The sequence below is a fragment of the Haliaeetus leucocephalus genome, unplaced genomic scaffold (assembly GCF_000737465.1).
Source record: "Haliaeetus leucocephalus isolate CR32 unplaced genomic scaffold, Haliaeetus_leucocephalus-4.0 Scaffold702, whole genome shotgun sequence".
Classification (NCBI taxonomy): Eukaryota; Metazoa; Chordata; class Aves; order Accipitriformes; family Accipitridae; genus Haliaeetus; species Haliaeetus leucocephalus.
The window spans coordinates 4,016,584-4,034,613 of NW_010973138.1; the positions used below are offsets into that span (position 1 = coordinate 4,016,584).

Sequence of the window (18,030 nt, forward strand, 5' to 3'; positions counted from 1 at the left end):
ACTGTGTGCTGCAGCTTCTTTTAAACAAAATTCCCCTATATCCTCCTGTGGTGGGTACCTGCTAGGAGAAATATAGCACTTCAGTGGTGCTGATTCGATGTCTCAGAAACCACTGAATCTATAAATGTATCCTAACAGTCAAACACAGAGCAGGGTACAAAATCCTGGTACTTCATGTTCCAGCTCCGCTGAATTGAGTCTCCCGTTTCCAAGGACTCCCAGTGCCAATTCTGAAACAAGCTTCTCTCTCTGGTCAGACACTGTGTTATTTGATATATTAAATTTCACAGATTTAGGCAGAAAAAATGTAATCATCATCCATTTGAAAAAGCACAGCTGAAAAAATGATTAAAATTCATAAACATCAGGCAGCTTGATCTGCTGGGCATGGCCTCAATATAAGGCTAAATGAAGGTTAAACATTGGCTGAATAGTAATTGTACCGTCTCTTTGAGAAGCTGTTTATTGAGAATGTATATGGTACTGTTAGCTAAAAGTGGCAGCACATCTGAGATTGAATCAGACAATCTTTTCTGCCTTATGCATGCCATTTCTCAGACTAAGCTACATGCAGTTAGAAGGTAAGAAATTAGACACAAAATAGTCAGTGAGGTATATTTAATTCCTGATAGGAGAAATATTATCCAGGTATATCAGACATTTCTAACTCAGCATTTTTCCATTGGAATATATAACTTTACTGGCATTGAAATCTTCTACTGCAGGGGGGAGGAATGTGCTTTTTTTTAATATTTTGAAAAAAACTAAAACATGGCCATCTTTTTCTAATTTAGATGCTGCATTATACAATATATCACAATTGAAGAAGTCAGAATGAAAACAGAATGCTTTGACTGATCCAAGTTAGACTTTGTTTAGTATTTAACTGAATATCAATTCCATTTTTTTATATTGTTTGTTTTCATCTTGTTTAGAAAGAAATAGATTTTGGAGTGTCAGAAAGTCCCACTGACTTGAAATTATGGCTTCTTACCAGCTCAATTTCCTATGCATATTCACCTTTTGTGCAAACATGACCTAATAATATACACCTTCTCCCACAGGGGATGTGATTTTGTTACTATTGTTGGTGGTCAGGCCAGCTGCGCCAGCCCACCCCATGGCAACTTGCATTTTCTGATGTGGAGCTTGTACCTGGTCCCGTCATCAGCTGTGAGACAGACGGCAGCTACTACAGACCTCTTTGATCAGAGTTCACAGATAGCATTAGGACAAAGCCATAAAATTTCAAATATAGTGATCAGCTTCTTGGTCTGATTAAGAAAGAATTGTGAAAATAGAAATACCAAATTACTCGATTCATATACAGAAAAAAAAGCACCAATTTTAACTTTAGAAAAGGAAAAAGAAAACAAACAAAAAAAGCCAGTGAAAGTTAATTCCTTATATTCTTACAGGAGAAAACATCTGTCCCGTGTCCCTTCCTCTCCCAGTCACACACCCGCTCCTCTCTCCAGTCACTGCACCAGAGCCAGGAGCAGCCATGCTGCGATGTAGCTGGGACGTGGAGGAGACACGCACACTATTCACAACCCACAACACGAGGATGTCGTGCACAGATTCCCAGGCATGCTGAAACACAGATACATTGAAATGGTCACTGGCACCCTTCCAGTTTTCACTCCTTTCAAGAGCTTTAGACATTGCTGAGGATGAGATAAGCATCCAATTCCCAGGTGTGTTCTGAATCAAGTTATCAGAACCCCTGGGAATTTCCCATTGCTAGTGCTGAATGGGAGGTTATGTATATTTAATTATTTTTACTCAAAATTGAAAAAACCACTGATTTCTTCTCAGATGTACACAAATACAAAAAGAAGGGGAAAATGTCTTACCACAGTGTGGTATTTGCAACATTTTCCAGCAATGACCACTGATGCTTTGGGCTTTGCAGAAAGTGGTGAATTCAGGGTACAACATGACTTTTTTCTTTTTTTCTTTTTTTTTAGTCTGATTAAAGATAACAAATTAATTAATATGGAATGTTTCTCACAATAACTTGGTGTCACTATGAAAATTTTATTCTAAATCTCTGTTCTTTTTTGAGGCAATCTTTTTCACACCAGGGAGAATTGCTTTGTACAAATTTGACAGGGGAAGTCTAGATGAGGAAGAGAATATACTGCAAGCACATCTACTGCCTTTAAATCTCAGCATATCCCTTGTGGCACCCCAATAAAACAGACCCAGCAAAACTAGATAATTTGCCAAAGCCCACACGATATCTGCAGGAGAACCAAGGTATCAATCAGGAGTTCCTGACTCCTAGCCTTTTGCTTGTTTTTAATAGCACACATTGCATTCTCATTCTCCTTAACATCTAAAAATAGCAGAGTGACAAATCTTGCACCAAATATCTTTGAGACCAAAAGGTCATCCAGGCAGAGACCATCTCTCTGCCTTGTAGCACGCTGCTTGGTGATACTTAACGAACACAGGAGCAATGCTCAGATACAAACCCAGGAAGTCACTGTAGGTTTTTTGAGCACCATACTGAAGTTTCAGACACTTGCTGCACATTCATCTAATTACCTCAACATTAGTGCCATTATCACAGTGTTTAAGTAAAATCCCCCCATCTTCACACCCTTGCCCCAAGCAAGGTGCAAAAGTCAGCTTTAATGCTATGGGTCAGCAACTCCTCCTTCTTCGTAATTCCTACAGCAAAATAGTTTCATCTTGAACACTGACACAGAGGCTGTAGGAATTAATCTCAAGGGGTGAGAATTTCCTACATGTTTGGTTTTGTTCTTAAAAGGTTCTTACAATACAAATGAACCTTTTGACAAAGTAGATCAAAACTTCTACAGTGATACCTCAGCAAAGGATGTTATGAATAAGGACAGGGTGAAAGCAATATAACGCACGTGGAAGTCTCAGCTCCCAGCTGGAGACCCCAGACCATATTCTGTACTCCTGTACATGAGTGAAACTCCACTCACCCCAGAAATGAGACCACCACTCTTTTCTGTGCACATCTGAGTCCTCTGCCGCTGAGGTCTTACTCCAGGCTGAACTGTGAAGCAAACTTCCCATGCAATGGTTGAAAATGGGTCATACTTATAGGAAATCCCATTCAATTTTGTGCAGCAGAAAGTCTGCCTCGTTCTGCTAAATGCCAGCAGGAAATCACTGAACCTCAAAATCGGCTTGACATTGTGGCTGTCAGCCAAAAGATGCAGCCAATAATGGGCCATAATTCTTGCCCCCTTCATTTCATTTAGAGTCCTTTTTTTATCACAAGAGCGGACTTCAAAAATAAAAAGTCCTGCTGTAATAAAGACCACCTCAAGTAAAACAAAAGCTGAATGAGGCTGTGTCTGTGTGTAATCTGCAGTAGGCTGACCTGGAGCTGAAAATCACTGTATTTCGGCCCAAACATGTATTTGATTCTGTGATTCTGAAGTACCCTTTTTCCCCTGACTTTTTAATAGCATTTTATTTTTGATGGCTCCCATCACAAAGTGAAATAATATATGGTAAGAGTGCATGACACAACGTATTATTGTGTAAGCTACCATGAAATCTTAAATTAAGTGCACTGTGAGGAAATGCATCAAGTCACGCTGGGTCACCACACCAAACCCTTGTAGCACTGTAAGACAGTGCAAAGCATAAGTCTAAATAGCAGTAGACAGCATGAACAAACTGTAACCTCAGAATAACTGCACAGGGCGACTTTTCAAGAGTAATGAATCTGGAGGTGGCATCAACTTTGTTATTAATTCTAATCAGTCAAAGGTGGGGTTGTAACCTTACCCGCATATCAGCAACAGCTTAGGGGAATTATTCTGTCATTTTCTTAGACTGCATGGTGCAAACATTAAGCTTGATAAAACCTTTCATTCTAGCTGCAAGGAAAATTGCTGATGGGGTACACTGAAATAGTGTCCACGCTCCCAGTCAGGCAGAGGGAGCCGCTGCAGCCTGTGCTCAGAGAGGAACAGCCCACAGGTTATCAGGAACCAGAGCGTGGTCCCATCTCCTTGTTGAAGCAAACAGGACATAGTGTCACAGATGTGACCAAGCCCCCTACAGCATCCCCACCCCAGCACAGGTACCTGGCCGCAGGAGCCCAGCTGCGTGACATATTCAATGCAGACAGAAAGTGGCTTAGCAGGCCAGCTCCCGCTCATGAGCTACTCTTAACTCTGCAGTGTTACCCAAAATCTCTGTGCAGTTCAGATCCTCACCTGTTGAACAGGAATAATAAGCATTTAGAGGATAAATAAGTTTTAATTACACTGGTTGTATGTTAACGAGACTATCCAAAGTAGTAACTAATTGCTGATTTCAGATACATGGAGCTAATCCCAGCACTGTCAGCAGGACCTTTTTTGTTCCCATTTGAAAACAAAACAATAAAAATGTTGCCATGTTAGCTTGGCTGTCTCAAAAAAGGTCTCCTTCACCCAATCCCCATAATTTAGTTTGCCTCCCCTGATATAACAAGGACCAAAATTCAGCTTGCAACTCGCCTTCCATAGTTCTGCCCCAGGAACGGGGACAGGGGAGCGATAGGCACAGTGTCCACCGTGGTGTGTGTCTTTCACAAAGAAGTGGTAAATCTTATGATGCTGGTTACAGTCCACAAAGCTCTAACTGAAAATTAAACATAATAAAAAAACCTCACAATGAGGTAAGATGGCAATTAATTTTACAACTTAAGTAACTTGGTCCAGCAATCAAGTATTTGCACAACACTCGGTCATGATTCCCTAGCCTGTACAAACATAAAACAAACAGACCGAAACACTGCCATTAAGACCTAACAGAAAGCTGTAACATATACAAAGGCTCATTACCACTCATTAAAAATGCTTCGAGTTTAAGGGAGTGAGACAGCAGTTAAGGGCGACCATCAGAGGTCTCATCAGCTCACGGAGTATTTAAAATACAGTATGCGGCGAGGTGAACAGGTGCAAGCAACCAGCCCACTGCAACCTAATCCTGCCGCTGCCGTCCCCGCGTGCCGGGCAGCAGGGACAGATGGTGCTGGGAGCTGCAGAGCCGCCGCACGGGACATGCAGGGGCAAGCGGCTGCCCATCCCAGCGGGAATGCTCCTCCGCTACCATCCGCTGCCCCGGCTTCACTCCATGTCCGTCACAGCAGGGCCTGAGAGTCCCGCCTCGAGGTTTCTTTGGGCTCCGACACTCCATCTCAAATAGGCCGTTCCTTCCAGTTATAGTGTTAATTAATTTAGAATGAATTATTTGGGTCTCTCAATTTCCCGGCTTATTTTGAAAAAGCCCAATTAATGCTGAGCTAAGTATCTCCAAAGGCTCCCTAGCTCTCATCGACCCAGAAGGGATCCAATTAAAATGAGACACTAGTCAAAATGTCAAACCACAATCATTTTTAAAGCCATTGTGCAACAGATCTATGGCTACATGTAAACCACGCAATTACTGAATAAATCACGCAACACTTGGAAACCTAAAGTCTAAAACGCCCTCATTCAAGATGCACCCTTCCTCGTCATCCAAGAGCATGCTCAGAAATTACAGCAAATAATAAAAGTCACACTTCCTTTTACAGGACAATTAAAAACATGGAGTATAACGAGACATGTGTCAATTAGACCATAATATATGATAAGGGCTTAAGCGCAGAAAAGACGGTCCAGAAGCTCTGCTGACTGTGGAGCTGAAGGACCTCTGAACCAGCACAGGCAGAGGCTGGTAAAGACACACCATGCAGAACTGCAGAAATCTCTCTGTTCTGCTTCCAGAACCACGCAGGCGCACTGGCAATCACTTCAAGGGTCTCCACAACTGTGCCACATTTTAATCTGGAATCCCTGTGATCCACTTACAAATTTTTTCTGTATTAGCTTTCTCAAACCTTTAGAGAGCATTGTAAGGTCTTTCTCATACACACGTCCCTCACTAGATAAAGTCTTTTTCTTGATTTCAACTTGACTTGCTTGAAAAATCCTAACTCTTTCATGCTAGCTCTGAAAGTATTTTGTCTAGCTGTGGAAAAAACCCAGGTATTTAATCACTGCTAAATGGGAGACTAAATTAAAAATTAAGACAGGTCAAAATTTCACGAGTGTTTGTTTTCAATGAGCTGTAACTCTAATGTAATTCAATTAATCTTCTTGACTTCTGCAGAAAATTGCCCCCCTCTTTCCCACCAGTGAAATGAATTTTTCCAACCAAAGCAGCAGGATCACTGAGTACTTGGTCTGAGCACAGGAATGTAACACTGTTTCAGAGGGACTTCAATTTTTTTTTCTTTATTTAGTCTCATTGCCCTTCTAATGAAAACTCCAAATTTCCCACTCAATTTGAAGTTAAATTTCAGCAGCAGAGAAAGGGATTAGAAACACATGAGTCTTAGGAACAGCATACTCCTTTGGGGAAACCCATCCGGGGGGGTCACTGGTCTCGGACCACCACCAAGCAGCCGCAAAGATGCTGGTAGGAGACCAGCCCAGAGGGATGCCCGAGACAGCAGGGCAGACATCGCGACCAGCACTGGTCACTGCCAGCCCTCTCTGCCCCCCCAGCCTGCTGATGCCTCCCTCCCGGGGGCAAGGAGACCCTACCGAGTACTGCACCCACGCTTCTGGGTCTGCCCAGAAGAGCACCGCAAAAAAACCCAAACGACCCTTTGGGGAAGCTGCTGCACAGCTAGTGCGTTTCTCATATGTATAGGGCTCTGTGAGCTGCCGAGTTCATCTCCCTCTGTCATTTTGTGAGAAAGAAGATCTCCTTTAGACTAAAAATCACACAGGAAATCTCACAAGAGATTATTTTGTGTCCTTCAGCCCTTCCCACCTGTGAAATGAACAGAAAAATGGTAAGATCTTTATGTTACCATTTGTGCATTACTTGAGAACTGAAACGCAAACATGTCTTGCTCTGCAAAACTGAGAAAAATGAAGGCTTGTTGATTTCTGTCAGGTAAAAGGAAAGAGAAATTAAGATCAGTAAGCACAGTAGAAGTACGGTCGCCTTTCTGCCTGGCTGTAGCAGGTAGGTACGGTGCAGCAGTTTTCATGCTAAAGCTTTGTGTGACAGTCACCCCTCCGCAGGGTCTGAGGTGCTGCGGGAAGAGGAGGGAATTGATGGAGAACCGCTGAAGTATCACAGTGCGGTAACAGCTGGTAAATGTCTTTCTAAACATAATGTTATCGTGAAAAAGATAGAGTATCAAGAAATAGCAGTTTTCACCCATTGGAAGCAAGTTATCTGAGCTTGGAGAGGAGGCTCGAGAGAATGAGGGCAGAATTATCTAAAGCAGTTTGCACAGCCCTGAAGAAGATTGGAGACATTAAACTGCCAATGTTTGCTCTTCCTGAGACTCTCCATGTGCCTTTATATGAAGCTAGCAGCGTAGAGAAATGATGTGTATTTCTACAGGCTGCCATTTGTGCCCCCAAAATTAAACAATTTTAATTGATTATGATTACCTTCTAAATAACTGATGTGTGGCAGGCTTGTCCAGGGGTTATGTATCATTACTTATTAAGTATCTGACGTATACTGCTTGGCTGATGTCTGCTTAGTAATACATAGTTAATAATGTGCAAATAATTAAAGGAAAACCATCACATTCTCTCCATGTACTCCCATTTTGTTGGCAGCACAGTTTTTGCCTCTTAAATTCACTTCTTCTGACCCTTTTCCTGGTCAGCTGGGTTTCCCCTTCCACTAGTGAGCATTAATATTTTATCGTAGCATTTCCCTGAGTTGTTTGTCTGAGATGGAGCAGGTTCTCTAAGTCACAAGTCCCTGCTGCGGCCAGGTGTTTCTTCACCCGGAGTATACTCTGGACTACACTTTCAGCTTGGAACAGCTGCCTCTCTCCATGCCTCTTAACAAAATATAGTATCTTACGGATTTTTTTGGCCTATAGCAGCTCCCAGAGTGAGGTTCAGCAGAGCTGTGAAGGGAAGGTAACAATGAAGTTAGTTCCAGTTACCTGAATTTGACACCACACACTATCACAATGTCCGTCAGGAGTTTTGCTGATGTTCGTGCATTGGCCACCAGCCCAAACCTCCAAGCAGTGTAACTAAAAGGCAGCTCCAACCTTTAGGGGAACCAAGTCAACCCATGGATCACAGGCTCAGGGGCTGGCTCCAGCTGAGAAAAACTTCTGTATGAGTTCCTCAGTTAGCCTGGGCAAGTGCTGAACATGGCAGCGTGGGTTCATTACATGCCAGGGAATGAAAGGATGGCATGGTGCAAGTCACATATGCTCTCAATAAGCCATCTGAAACTCATCAGCGGGTGAGTGACTCGTTGATGAAATACAGGAAAAAGAACTACATTTAATAAAGAAATGTTAATCTTTGCTCACAGACTCACCACTTATTACTATGTACACACAGAAGGAAAGGGCGTCAAATAGGTTACACACTGTAAAATTGCCTTCTAAGCTCAACCTCATATGATGTCAAACCTAATTCTTTTCTGGCATGTGCCTTTTTACATACACTTCTCTGCCTATATGAAAAAATAATTAAGGATCTGGGAAAGCAGTGGGTCTTTATTACAGCACTTCTTCCTTCTCTGTTACAGGAATGACCTGCCAAGCTCGAAGTTCATACATTACGAGTGAGATCCTGTGGGGTTACCGTTTCACCCCTGTCCTCACTCTGGAGGATGGATTTTATGAAGTTGACTACAACAGTTTTCATGAAACGTATGAGACCAACACACCAGTTTACAGTGCCAAAGAGCTGGCAGAGATGGCCAGCCGAGCAGAACTGCCCCTGACGTGGTCTGTTTCCAGCAAGCTGGACCAGCATGCTGAGCTGGAAACTGAAGAGGAAGAAAAGAATCAAGACGACCAAAATGAAAGAAACGGTGATGTGGCCAACTTGGAGAATGAGTCCAAAGTGTAGAACCACCGGAGGCATAAGGGCCACACCACCTCCTTTATCTTCTCCCTCTTTGCTCCCCTTTTCTTTCTCCAACATGCTTTTTTTTTTTTCTTCCTCGTTATTCTTAATTCCAGGAAAATAAATACTTAAGATGCGAAATACCTACCTGCCCAATTTAAACTCAAGAGATTCACAGACTAAGCAAAGGCGTGAGTTAGAGCTGCAATACCCATTATCGATGGTGGAATCTCGATCCCTGCCCTAGTAATGACTGCTGGCTTCCTCAGCACCTCTCTGAGTTCAGACCTCCAGGTTTATTCACATCAACAACAACAAAAAAAACCCAAAGCAGTGGGAATATATACAAGGGATTTAAAAGGAAGACTAACTAATGCTCATCAAAGTAATGGGCCTTGGCTCCAGTTTTGATGTATTTCAGGAGAGTTTCACAAATGGAGTGACAGGCCTCTATGAAATGGGCCTTGCAGCTTTAAGACGAAGGTGAGCAGAGGGATCTGCAATCCAACACAATACTGTACATATGCCTTATGTAATTACTTTCTCTTTACATTTAGTAATAAACACCGCATGTACAAAAGTACTGTAGTAAAGAACTTCTAAATAATGTACATAGATGTGTAATTAATGTAGGTTTAGAAACAGAGTTCTAGAAATATTGGGATGCAAAAACTAACTACCCATCGAGTAGGCATTTCTCTTCAAATATTTGGAGTGTAATATTGATTTTTTTTCCTCCCCTATATCTATGGCTCTTCTAGTGCATGACATTTTCTTCAGTGTACCAGACTGGCAGCTATTTAGAGTACCTCACTGTTTGCCAAACAGATCGTTTCACTGACTCTAAAAAGCCATAAGTCTGGGAGAGGGCAGAGTAGAGAAACTGTAACATAATTACTGATATACTGTGAAAATGTTTACAAATAAGGCAAACTGTTCCTGGTTCTTTTTTTGGCAGTTCAACCTAAAATTTAGGCTGTGGCAAACTCATGGCAAGCCAGAATTTCCTGTATACTCTTAATATAGCAAGCATGTTTCATGTGGAGGTATTATCCTTTATGTGCAATATCTAGGGAAACTTCTCCCTTCTCCCCACCCGAACCACAGGATTTCAGCGGAGTAGTTTGCTACACAAACAGCACAAGCCATTGAAAACCCAACGTTGCACCTTAGCAAGTAGGTTTTTAGCTACTCAGCTGGGAGAGAAACAGCTGAATTTCATCTGAAGCCGTAATCAATGAAATTCATCTGTTGACAGCGCCGGTGCTTGGCCGGTCCGGCAGAGTCACGGAGGGTGCAACATCCCTGGGTATATGCTTCAGCAGGGTTTCTCAGCCAAACACACAGCTCCTGCCACCCGTGCTCAGGAGACTGGTTCCCTAACGACTTTCTCCACCTTGGGTTAGCTCCTTGGCTGTTGTAAATCCGTGTAAATCTTGTACATTCCGACTTGACAACTTTAAAATAAACGGGGCAGTGATAATTTGCATAGCTTACACGGCAACACTCACGCGAGTAGGGGAGCTGATGTGTACGGTCACAGCTCCACGGACACGCTCCGTCGGGGGCTGCTCACACCGTGCGGCATTGCCCAGTGCTAAGGACCGCTCAGCCAGGCCCTGCGTGCATAAAATACTACCTGTTGAAAAAAGCAATGCTTTCGGTGGGCTTTCACTCAGGCCCGTCGAGAACAGCATTTCTGTCAGCAAAGGAGAAGAAGCTGCAGCCTTAATTTCATTTTTTTTATACCTGCCTACTCCGGAAAGAAAGAATACACTGAAGAGAATCTGAAGCATTTTTGTACAGAAACATTTACGTTAAAATAGAAGAGAAAAAAAATAACCTCAGGAGAAACTCAGTGGGCAGGTGGAAATTTTGCACTGTGATATAGCTTTCACGTTAAATTCACATCTATTTTCCTTTTTTTTTTTTTGCTGAAACAACTGCCCCTTGTTAATTTTCACGGACTGTGGCTAATCAGCAGGGGTTTCTGCAGGTCCTCAAGCTGTGCTTCACGCTGAGGCGGGCAGCATAGGGTGTGGGGAAAGGGTTGCATACCAGGTACTGGCAGATCAGGCTGGATGGAAAGAGTTTTTTGTTTCAGCTCTGAACATTTGCCCTAAAAGGCTTTTACAAAGCAGCATGGTGTAAGGAATGGTGCAGAATATGGATTTTTGTTCCCTCCACCTGGCATGGCTGATTCTGCCAACTCAGTAAAGGTTACTTACACTGAATTTTTGTGAAATAACACTCATTTTGCTACAGACCTTTCAAAGTTTGTTCTGCCCCAGCACCAGCAGCTGCCAAGTGCTCCAGTTCATCCAGCCCAGCCCGCCAGTAAGGTTACCGGTGAGAGGTACCGAGCATTTTGAAGGAAGGGTGGCTCCACAGCTCCACTAGAAGACAGGAGCCTTCTAGCAGAGGAGCCGGGGGGAGCGCAGCATCAGTAGCGACGAGCCGCCCATGCGTGTCAGTCCTAGCGAAAGGTGCGCGAGCTGAAAGCAAACCATTCCTCTGAGGATAAACCTGCTTTTTGCTCTTGTAATTTACTGGGCCACTCTATAATTCATTGCTGCAGTTTAACAAAAGTTTGCATTAATTAGAACAGCAGCTCAGGGCCCTAATTAAACCTTTTTTTTGTCCTTTAGCACAAAAAAATAGACTTTCCGCCACTGGGGCATGCGCATGTGTAAGCTATATTTTTGTGAATAGGGCACTTAAAGCTTAAGGTGTGTGTGTTCTTCCTTTCTCTCTCTCCCACTGTATTTTATTGTCTTTGGTATTAATGTAGTATGGACTGTAAAGTTTATGAAATCTCATTTTTGTAACATAAGCTTAAAAAAAAATAGAAGCCTCCAAAGCTTTCAACGGGGAAGCTTCACGTAATCTTTGTACTAGAATGTCCCTATCAAACACCTCTATTTTTCTACAATGATTGATTAAGCAGTTTAACAATGTATTTTGTGTCAATGATTTCAACTGAACTGGTAAAAAAACAATTAAGAATTGAATGCTGTTAATTAACAATGGATTTTCAAGCCGTATATACTGAGTGGTGTTTTCATTAACAGTAAATAACTTAACCTGGGAACTTCATCTCCTAATCCTAAGCAATATACTATGAAATATCAGTGCCCTATGGGAATATTTTTGGCAAATCACATTTAAAGAACATGAATAATGCAACGTTTTAATATAATTGACTACATAATTAATCAAGACCCACTACATCTCTATAAACTTCACTAATACAATTAGATGTCTTTTTCTCAGAGTATCTTGCAATTTCCAGGAGCAAAAGAATTTACAGAGATAAATGTGAGCTCTCAGTAATCTACTGCAGCTCTCAATTCCTTCTTCCAATGATGAGAAATGCCACAGAGATGCTTTGTACAGACTTCACAGACTTCATGCACAGCGTTGTACAGTCCTCTCTGGCTCCTTCTCACTTTTTTTTTTTTTTAATAACACACTAATTTTTTTTTAATAACACACTAATTGTTTCTTCCCTGCCCAAGTTTCCAAACCAGATCTTTCAGATGTTGCTAACAGACACAGACATACTGCTTTTAATGGAGAAACTCGAATTTATACTGGGCAAGAATTTGACCTTCAGCAAATACTTGAAGCTCTGGCTTATTATTTAGCAATAAATACCATCTTACTGGCATTAAAATAAATTTCAGAAATTATTTCAAAGTAGGCATCAAAAAAAAGCAAACGTTCTCTTAGCAATATATAACTGTAATGATCTAGATCTTTGCCCTACAAAACCAGTCATTGGCATTGATGTGAGCCATCCCAACAAATTTAACTTCTGTGACCAAAGTCGAACGTCTGCTCCTACGAAGGGCCTCGCTGCAAGCGTGCAGGTAGAGAGGATTGCACAGCCCCGAGCCAGAGCCCTGCACATCCCTTGCGAGGTGGAGGATGGAGGTGACGTGCCAGGGAAGGGTCCCCAGCAGGCAGCTGCTGAGCCAGGTGGGACAGGGTGCAGGCAAATGCGAGAGGAAAACGCTTCACAGATGGTTTGAAGTTAACTTCAAGACAGGCTCTGGATTTAACCCTAGTGCACGGAGGTGCCCAGATCTGGGGTTGCCCGTGTTCCTCTGCTGGAATTGAAGAGGAAACCCAGGCCTTTCAAACCCAGGGATGAAACGCCTCTTCTCTTTTCAGCCACAGGGCAGAAGTTCCCATTTCGCTCAGCTGCATGGTATTGGGCTACTTAGGAGAGGGAAGATCTGGATTCAGTGCTCTCTTCAGCTCAGGAGGTTCAAAGCTGCATCCCACTTCTCCCGAGAAACTAACTCTGCCGTAATAGCAACGGCAGAGCCCCAGCCCCTATGCCAAGGGGTGACTGGCTCTCGAGTTCACCTGCTGGCCCAAAGAAACTTTAAATACTTGTGTTTTTAGCGGAAGAATGGAAAATTCCTCATTCCCTGGGTCTACGACAGCCTCCCTGCAGAGGTGCGGCACCACAGCCTTTGCCGATGTTTCCGAACGCAACCGGCCGCCGCCTCTCCTAGGAGGGCAAATCCCACAAGGCCTGGGTTTGGTGTGCTCCGATCACCACCCACCAGACCGGCCTCGCCAGGAGGTGGAGGTGGAGGGAAGCCAAGTCCTTCTATCTCGCTCGAGTTTCACTGCCAGATGGGTACCGCGGCACACAGCCCTGGGGGGATGCACCATGTTATGCCCAAAAGCCGTGGCCGGCAGGAGGAAAGGGTATCTGGGACTCCTCTCTTTTGCAGATTTGAATTTAAGCAAGTGGTGAATTTATACCACTTCCTCCAGTTATTTCATGTGGATGTGAATTAGAGGCTCAACGCTGAAAATGTTATTTGTCTATATGGCAATGGGAGGGGAGGGCACCTCGGGTAGGACATTTCTTAGCAGCTACCACCAGAGCTTGTGACTGTGAAACATAAACTTTTTACTATTATGGTACCTTCTGTCCATCAAATATCTTTCTTTTCAGAATATCAGCCTCCTCAACAGCCACATTACCTCACTTAGACACTTTTTAGGCTATAAATCAGGCCTAATAAAACAAGAACAAAAGTTAGCTTCTCTTCCACTCATTCCTTCGGCTCGTAAACATGCTGTTTGGAAACACACACTTGGAAAGCAGGCATAAATTTGGGCTTTGTGCTGGAAATAATTCTTAAAGACAAGACCTGAAAGCTGTTATTTATTGTTCCTATTAAATGATGCTCTTTTATGTTTCCTGTGTAAATTTTAAACTTGTAGGATTTGGCTTTTTGGAGAGGAGGGCTGGTGGTAGACATTCGAGGGCACGCTTAATTTTGCGCATTTAGTTCAAGCTTACTTCTACCAATTTCCATTTTTTCATATCCCCTGGATTTTCAGAAATTATAATCTAGTGGCAACTTCAGTGTAATGGCATACTTATTTTACCACTTGCCATTCTCCCATTTATTGTCTGGATACTGATGCTCTAATACAGTCTCACACAGATAGTACACAGACGTCATATCCAAAGATAGCGTTCTAAAAAGACCTGAATATCTTGCTATTTCATCTCAAGTGTGAAATCTGTTTTCTATTCTAAGCAAATTCACAAGTATAAACCACAATTCTTCCCTCATCCTTCCTAACTTGTGTGTCATCCACACGGAATAAAAGCTTAAGTTTCAAATAACACCAACTGCTTTGAGGTTTTTTTCCTCAGCGGGCAGGACTGAGGAGAGTGCTCCTAATTTTATTTTTTTTAATCAAAGATGGCAGCTCCAAACTCACAGCTGCAGCTCATGGGCAGTCCTCTGGAAGCTACGGGCACCGTCTTGCTACCACTTTGCTTTGAAATCTGGATCAGCCACTCTTCCAAGCCATAGAGCAGTTCTCCCTCAAATGATTATAGGCAGTCACTTGCATTAACTTTTCTGGAAGATTTAAACCGGAAGAACTGGTAGGGAACTGTTACCCCACCACACTTTCCTCCACATGCTTTTCACAGTCTGTTGGACTGGAGTCCTCTGGACTTCTTTCAGCTCAGGAAAGGAGGATGACACACAAGCACAAATCCTCGCAGCCACCCTCCCTGGCCACTTCCCCATCACCGTGACCAGGAGGACCCAAATTCCTCACTGAAACATCCGTTCTAAAGGACACATGATGTGGTGCTTGAGATGGCCCTGTTCTGGTTCAGAAAGGATGGCAATGCAACATACAGTGTTCGATCCACTTCACGTGCGCGGCACGTCGTACGCAGCCTTCTGCCAAGCTGAGGAGATGGAGCTGGAGCATCGCACCGCTAGCAAGGCTCTTTGAGCGCCTAAGAAATCTTCCCAAGAACATAACTCTAATCAAATTAAACTCAAAGTAAAAAGGACCTTTTCTAAAAAAGATTATGCTATCTTAATGAGAAATCTCTAATCTGAAAATATCACTGAGATTGGGGGTGGGGAACTCAAACTGTTGTACTTTGAAGTCATCATAATGAATCTTGTTCAGACAGTAATAGAGGTTATTTCCTTTTCACAGCATTGTTTTTGGCTTAGATGGATGGAATGCTAGAGCTAACCTCCTAAATCTCTGCTTGTGATTTTCAGAAATGTTGAACATTTACCAGCTCTTACTGAGATCAGTAGGAATTAAGAGGCATTTCTGTGAAGAGAGACCATCTGCTCAGATGATGACGTAAGAACTTGGTGCTACCTTTTGCTCCCGCTTTTAGGCCCCCTTGGAGATGATGGAGTCAGGAGAGGTCTCCACCTCACTGAAATGCCGTCCACATCGAATACATGCCAAAGTCCTAAAGAACCCACACATGTTGCAGCTGGTTTTAGGCACACGTTTTTAGGCACCCTATGGATCACTAAAGGCACTGTCAGATGTGCTAAAGACACTGCCAAACAAGAGCGAAGAATGACTTGACTGTCTTAAAGGCATTTTATTGAAATCAGGTTAGGGCATGGCAGTGGGGCAAGAAAAGGAAGCTTCATAGCTTGCACTTGTGCTGTAGCTTCTGTAGGAAAAAATGGGAGCCATCACTTAGCAGAGAAACCAGCAATCTTCATTTCTAATAAGCTCAATACTTAAAACACAGGAAAACAAGATAATGTACTTTCTAATCAAAAGATAAAATGGTTCATAGCAAATATAAAAGATTCCTAGAAAGGAAGGAATACAAATAAGTGCGAAGTCTACAGATGAAACCCAACAAAAGTCTTGGCCAAAGGGCAGGGCAACTGCCATCAAGAGTTCAAAGCTAAGCCATGCTACTGGCCATTTTTCACTTTTTACACACAAGTATAATTTCTTTCACATGCACAAAATTACTATTAATAAATATAGTAAAGCATCACCAAAACTATTGCTTAAAAAAGTTGGCTAGCCAAATCATCAGAATGAAATCTGTGTAATGAGAAGAGACAATGGAGAGAATTCATCACTTAAAACCCATTCAGCACTTTTCCCCATCCCCACCCCATGAAATGCATTAAAGTAATACCAAAAAGAAATGGCATTGGTTTTAAACTTACTGAATTCAAAAGAAAGGGGGAAAATGTTCAGTGCACAAAAACCATTCTGCCTTTTCAAGACCCATCTTTAGGGTCTTTGGCCACCATCTACATGACAAGGAAGAAATTAGCTGTATGCTTATTAGTACCTACAGTACTGATTGTAGAAAAGCTTTTATCCCTTGCAAGGCACAAATTCAAAGTGAACTTGGAGAAAAATCACAGCAAGATCACCTAATATGATAAGTAATATATGTAAAAGGAGTTAAGTGTCTGCTTAGCCTCACTTCCTGGAGAAGGAACAGCAGAACAGAAACAGAAAAAGAAAACTACATAGAAGTTTTCCTGAAAAATGGCAGAGAAAAATGTGGCTCTATTTCATAAATTTAAATAACAATTTCCTTTCTTTTTTTTAATGACAGTGTTTGTTCTCTCTTTTGTTAACACTCTGATTGATTTGCTAAAAATCTGCATGGCCGTAAAAACATGACCTTTCAAAAGTAATTATAGTTTTGTAAAGAAATAATTTATTTGGGGTCTTTAATTATTAATTATTGCATAATCTGTGGATTAGTACTAATAATGAGAACAAGATCGATAAAGTGAAATGCTTCAGAGAAAAAATTCACAAAAATTAAAATACATTACTTTACAAATCAGAAGGGAATATTCCATCCACAGCTTTTCCCCTCACATTTCCAAAATAAAGTAATGAAGCATTTTGATATTAGAACAAAATGTTTTGTTCAGATAGAGACTTTCTTGACATAGGTTGAAAAATCCATTTTTGCTCATCTTTGCAGATAATGAACAAATCCACACCATCGAATTAATGTCAGTTTATTAACCGTAAAAATGAGTAGGTATTAATATTTTTTTTAAATAAAATACACTGCTGGAGATATCTAGCAGTGAAGAAATCTGTCACCAAGCTCACCCTTACAATATGAGTCAGTCATTGCCATGACTCTTATTACAGCTAAAATTAAACTATTCCCAATACAACGTTCTGTACATTTTCACAAAAATGGACTTGCGAAGGGTTTGGACCAAAATGTCAAGGACCCACCCGGGATTTGTGAAGTGTAGGCTCAACTTTCTGCTGTAACTGACTCAAACAGAAATTTTTAATCTTAGATCATCTTAAATATGGAGTTGCAGAAGCTCAAGCCAGACCTCCTTCCTCCCCTGGCAGTCTCTACCCATCAGGTTACAAATTATCAGTCAATCTGTTGCAATCTCTGAAGAGCTATCCAGGAAAAAAGAGGAAAAAAAATTGTGGCTAAGTTGAAAAATTCTGAGCAGATCTACCATAAAATTCACAGTGAGATACAAAGACTTCCTCTAGTCACTGGCTGAAACTGGAGCTGTGCCTCTAAAGGCTGAAAGTCTACCTGGAACAAGTGGATAGCCATGTAAGAAATGAATGATTAAAAAATGATCATAGGTGACAGCCTGTGAGCAGCAGGAGAAAGGGGAAGGGTTAAACAAGCACAGGGATGGAAATGCCAGAGTGTTCCAGGAACGACCCTCCGAGTCGCATGAAAAACACTGAGGAAGCACTGACTGCTTTTTTTCTGGATTGTGGCTGTCCCACGATGGAAAAATTCCATTGCAGGACAAAAAAAGGCAAAATAAAAGGAAAAAAAAGAGAAAAAAAAAAAAAG

General features: G+C 42.1%; 1 protein-coding gene across 2 annotated transcripts in view; it reads left to right on the forward strand.

The window, feature by feature from the left end:
• KCNJ6 (potassium inwardly-rectifying channel, subfamily J, member 6) overlaps positions 1 to 8,882 on the forward strand; it is a 49,180-nt gene extending 40,298 nt beyond the window's left edge. For both annotated transcript variants that reach the window (XM_010580330.1, XM_010580329.1), the window contains one exon: positions 8,557 to 8,882. In XM_010580330.1, the coding sequence (XP_010578632.1) occupies positions 8,557 to 8,882 (326 nt within the window). The remainder of the gene's footprint in view (positions 1 to 8,556) is intronic.
• The last annotated feature ends 9,148 nt before the right edge of the window (positions 8,883 to 18,030 follow it).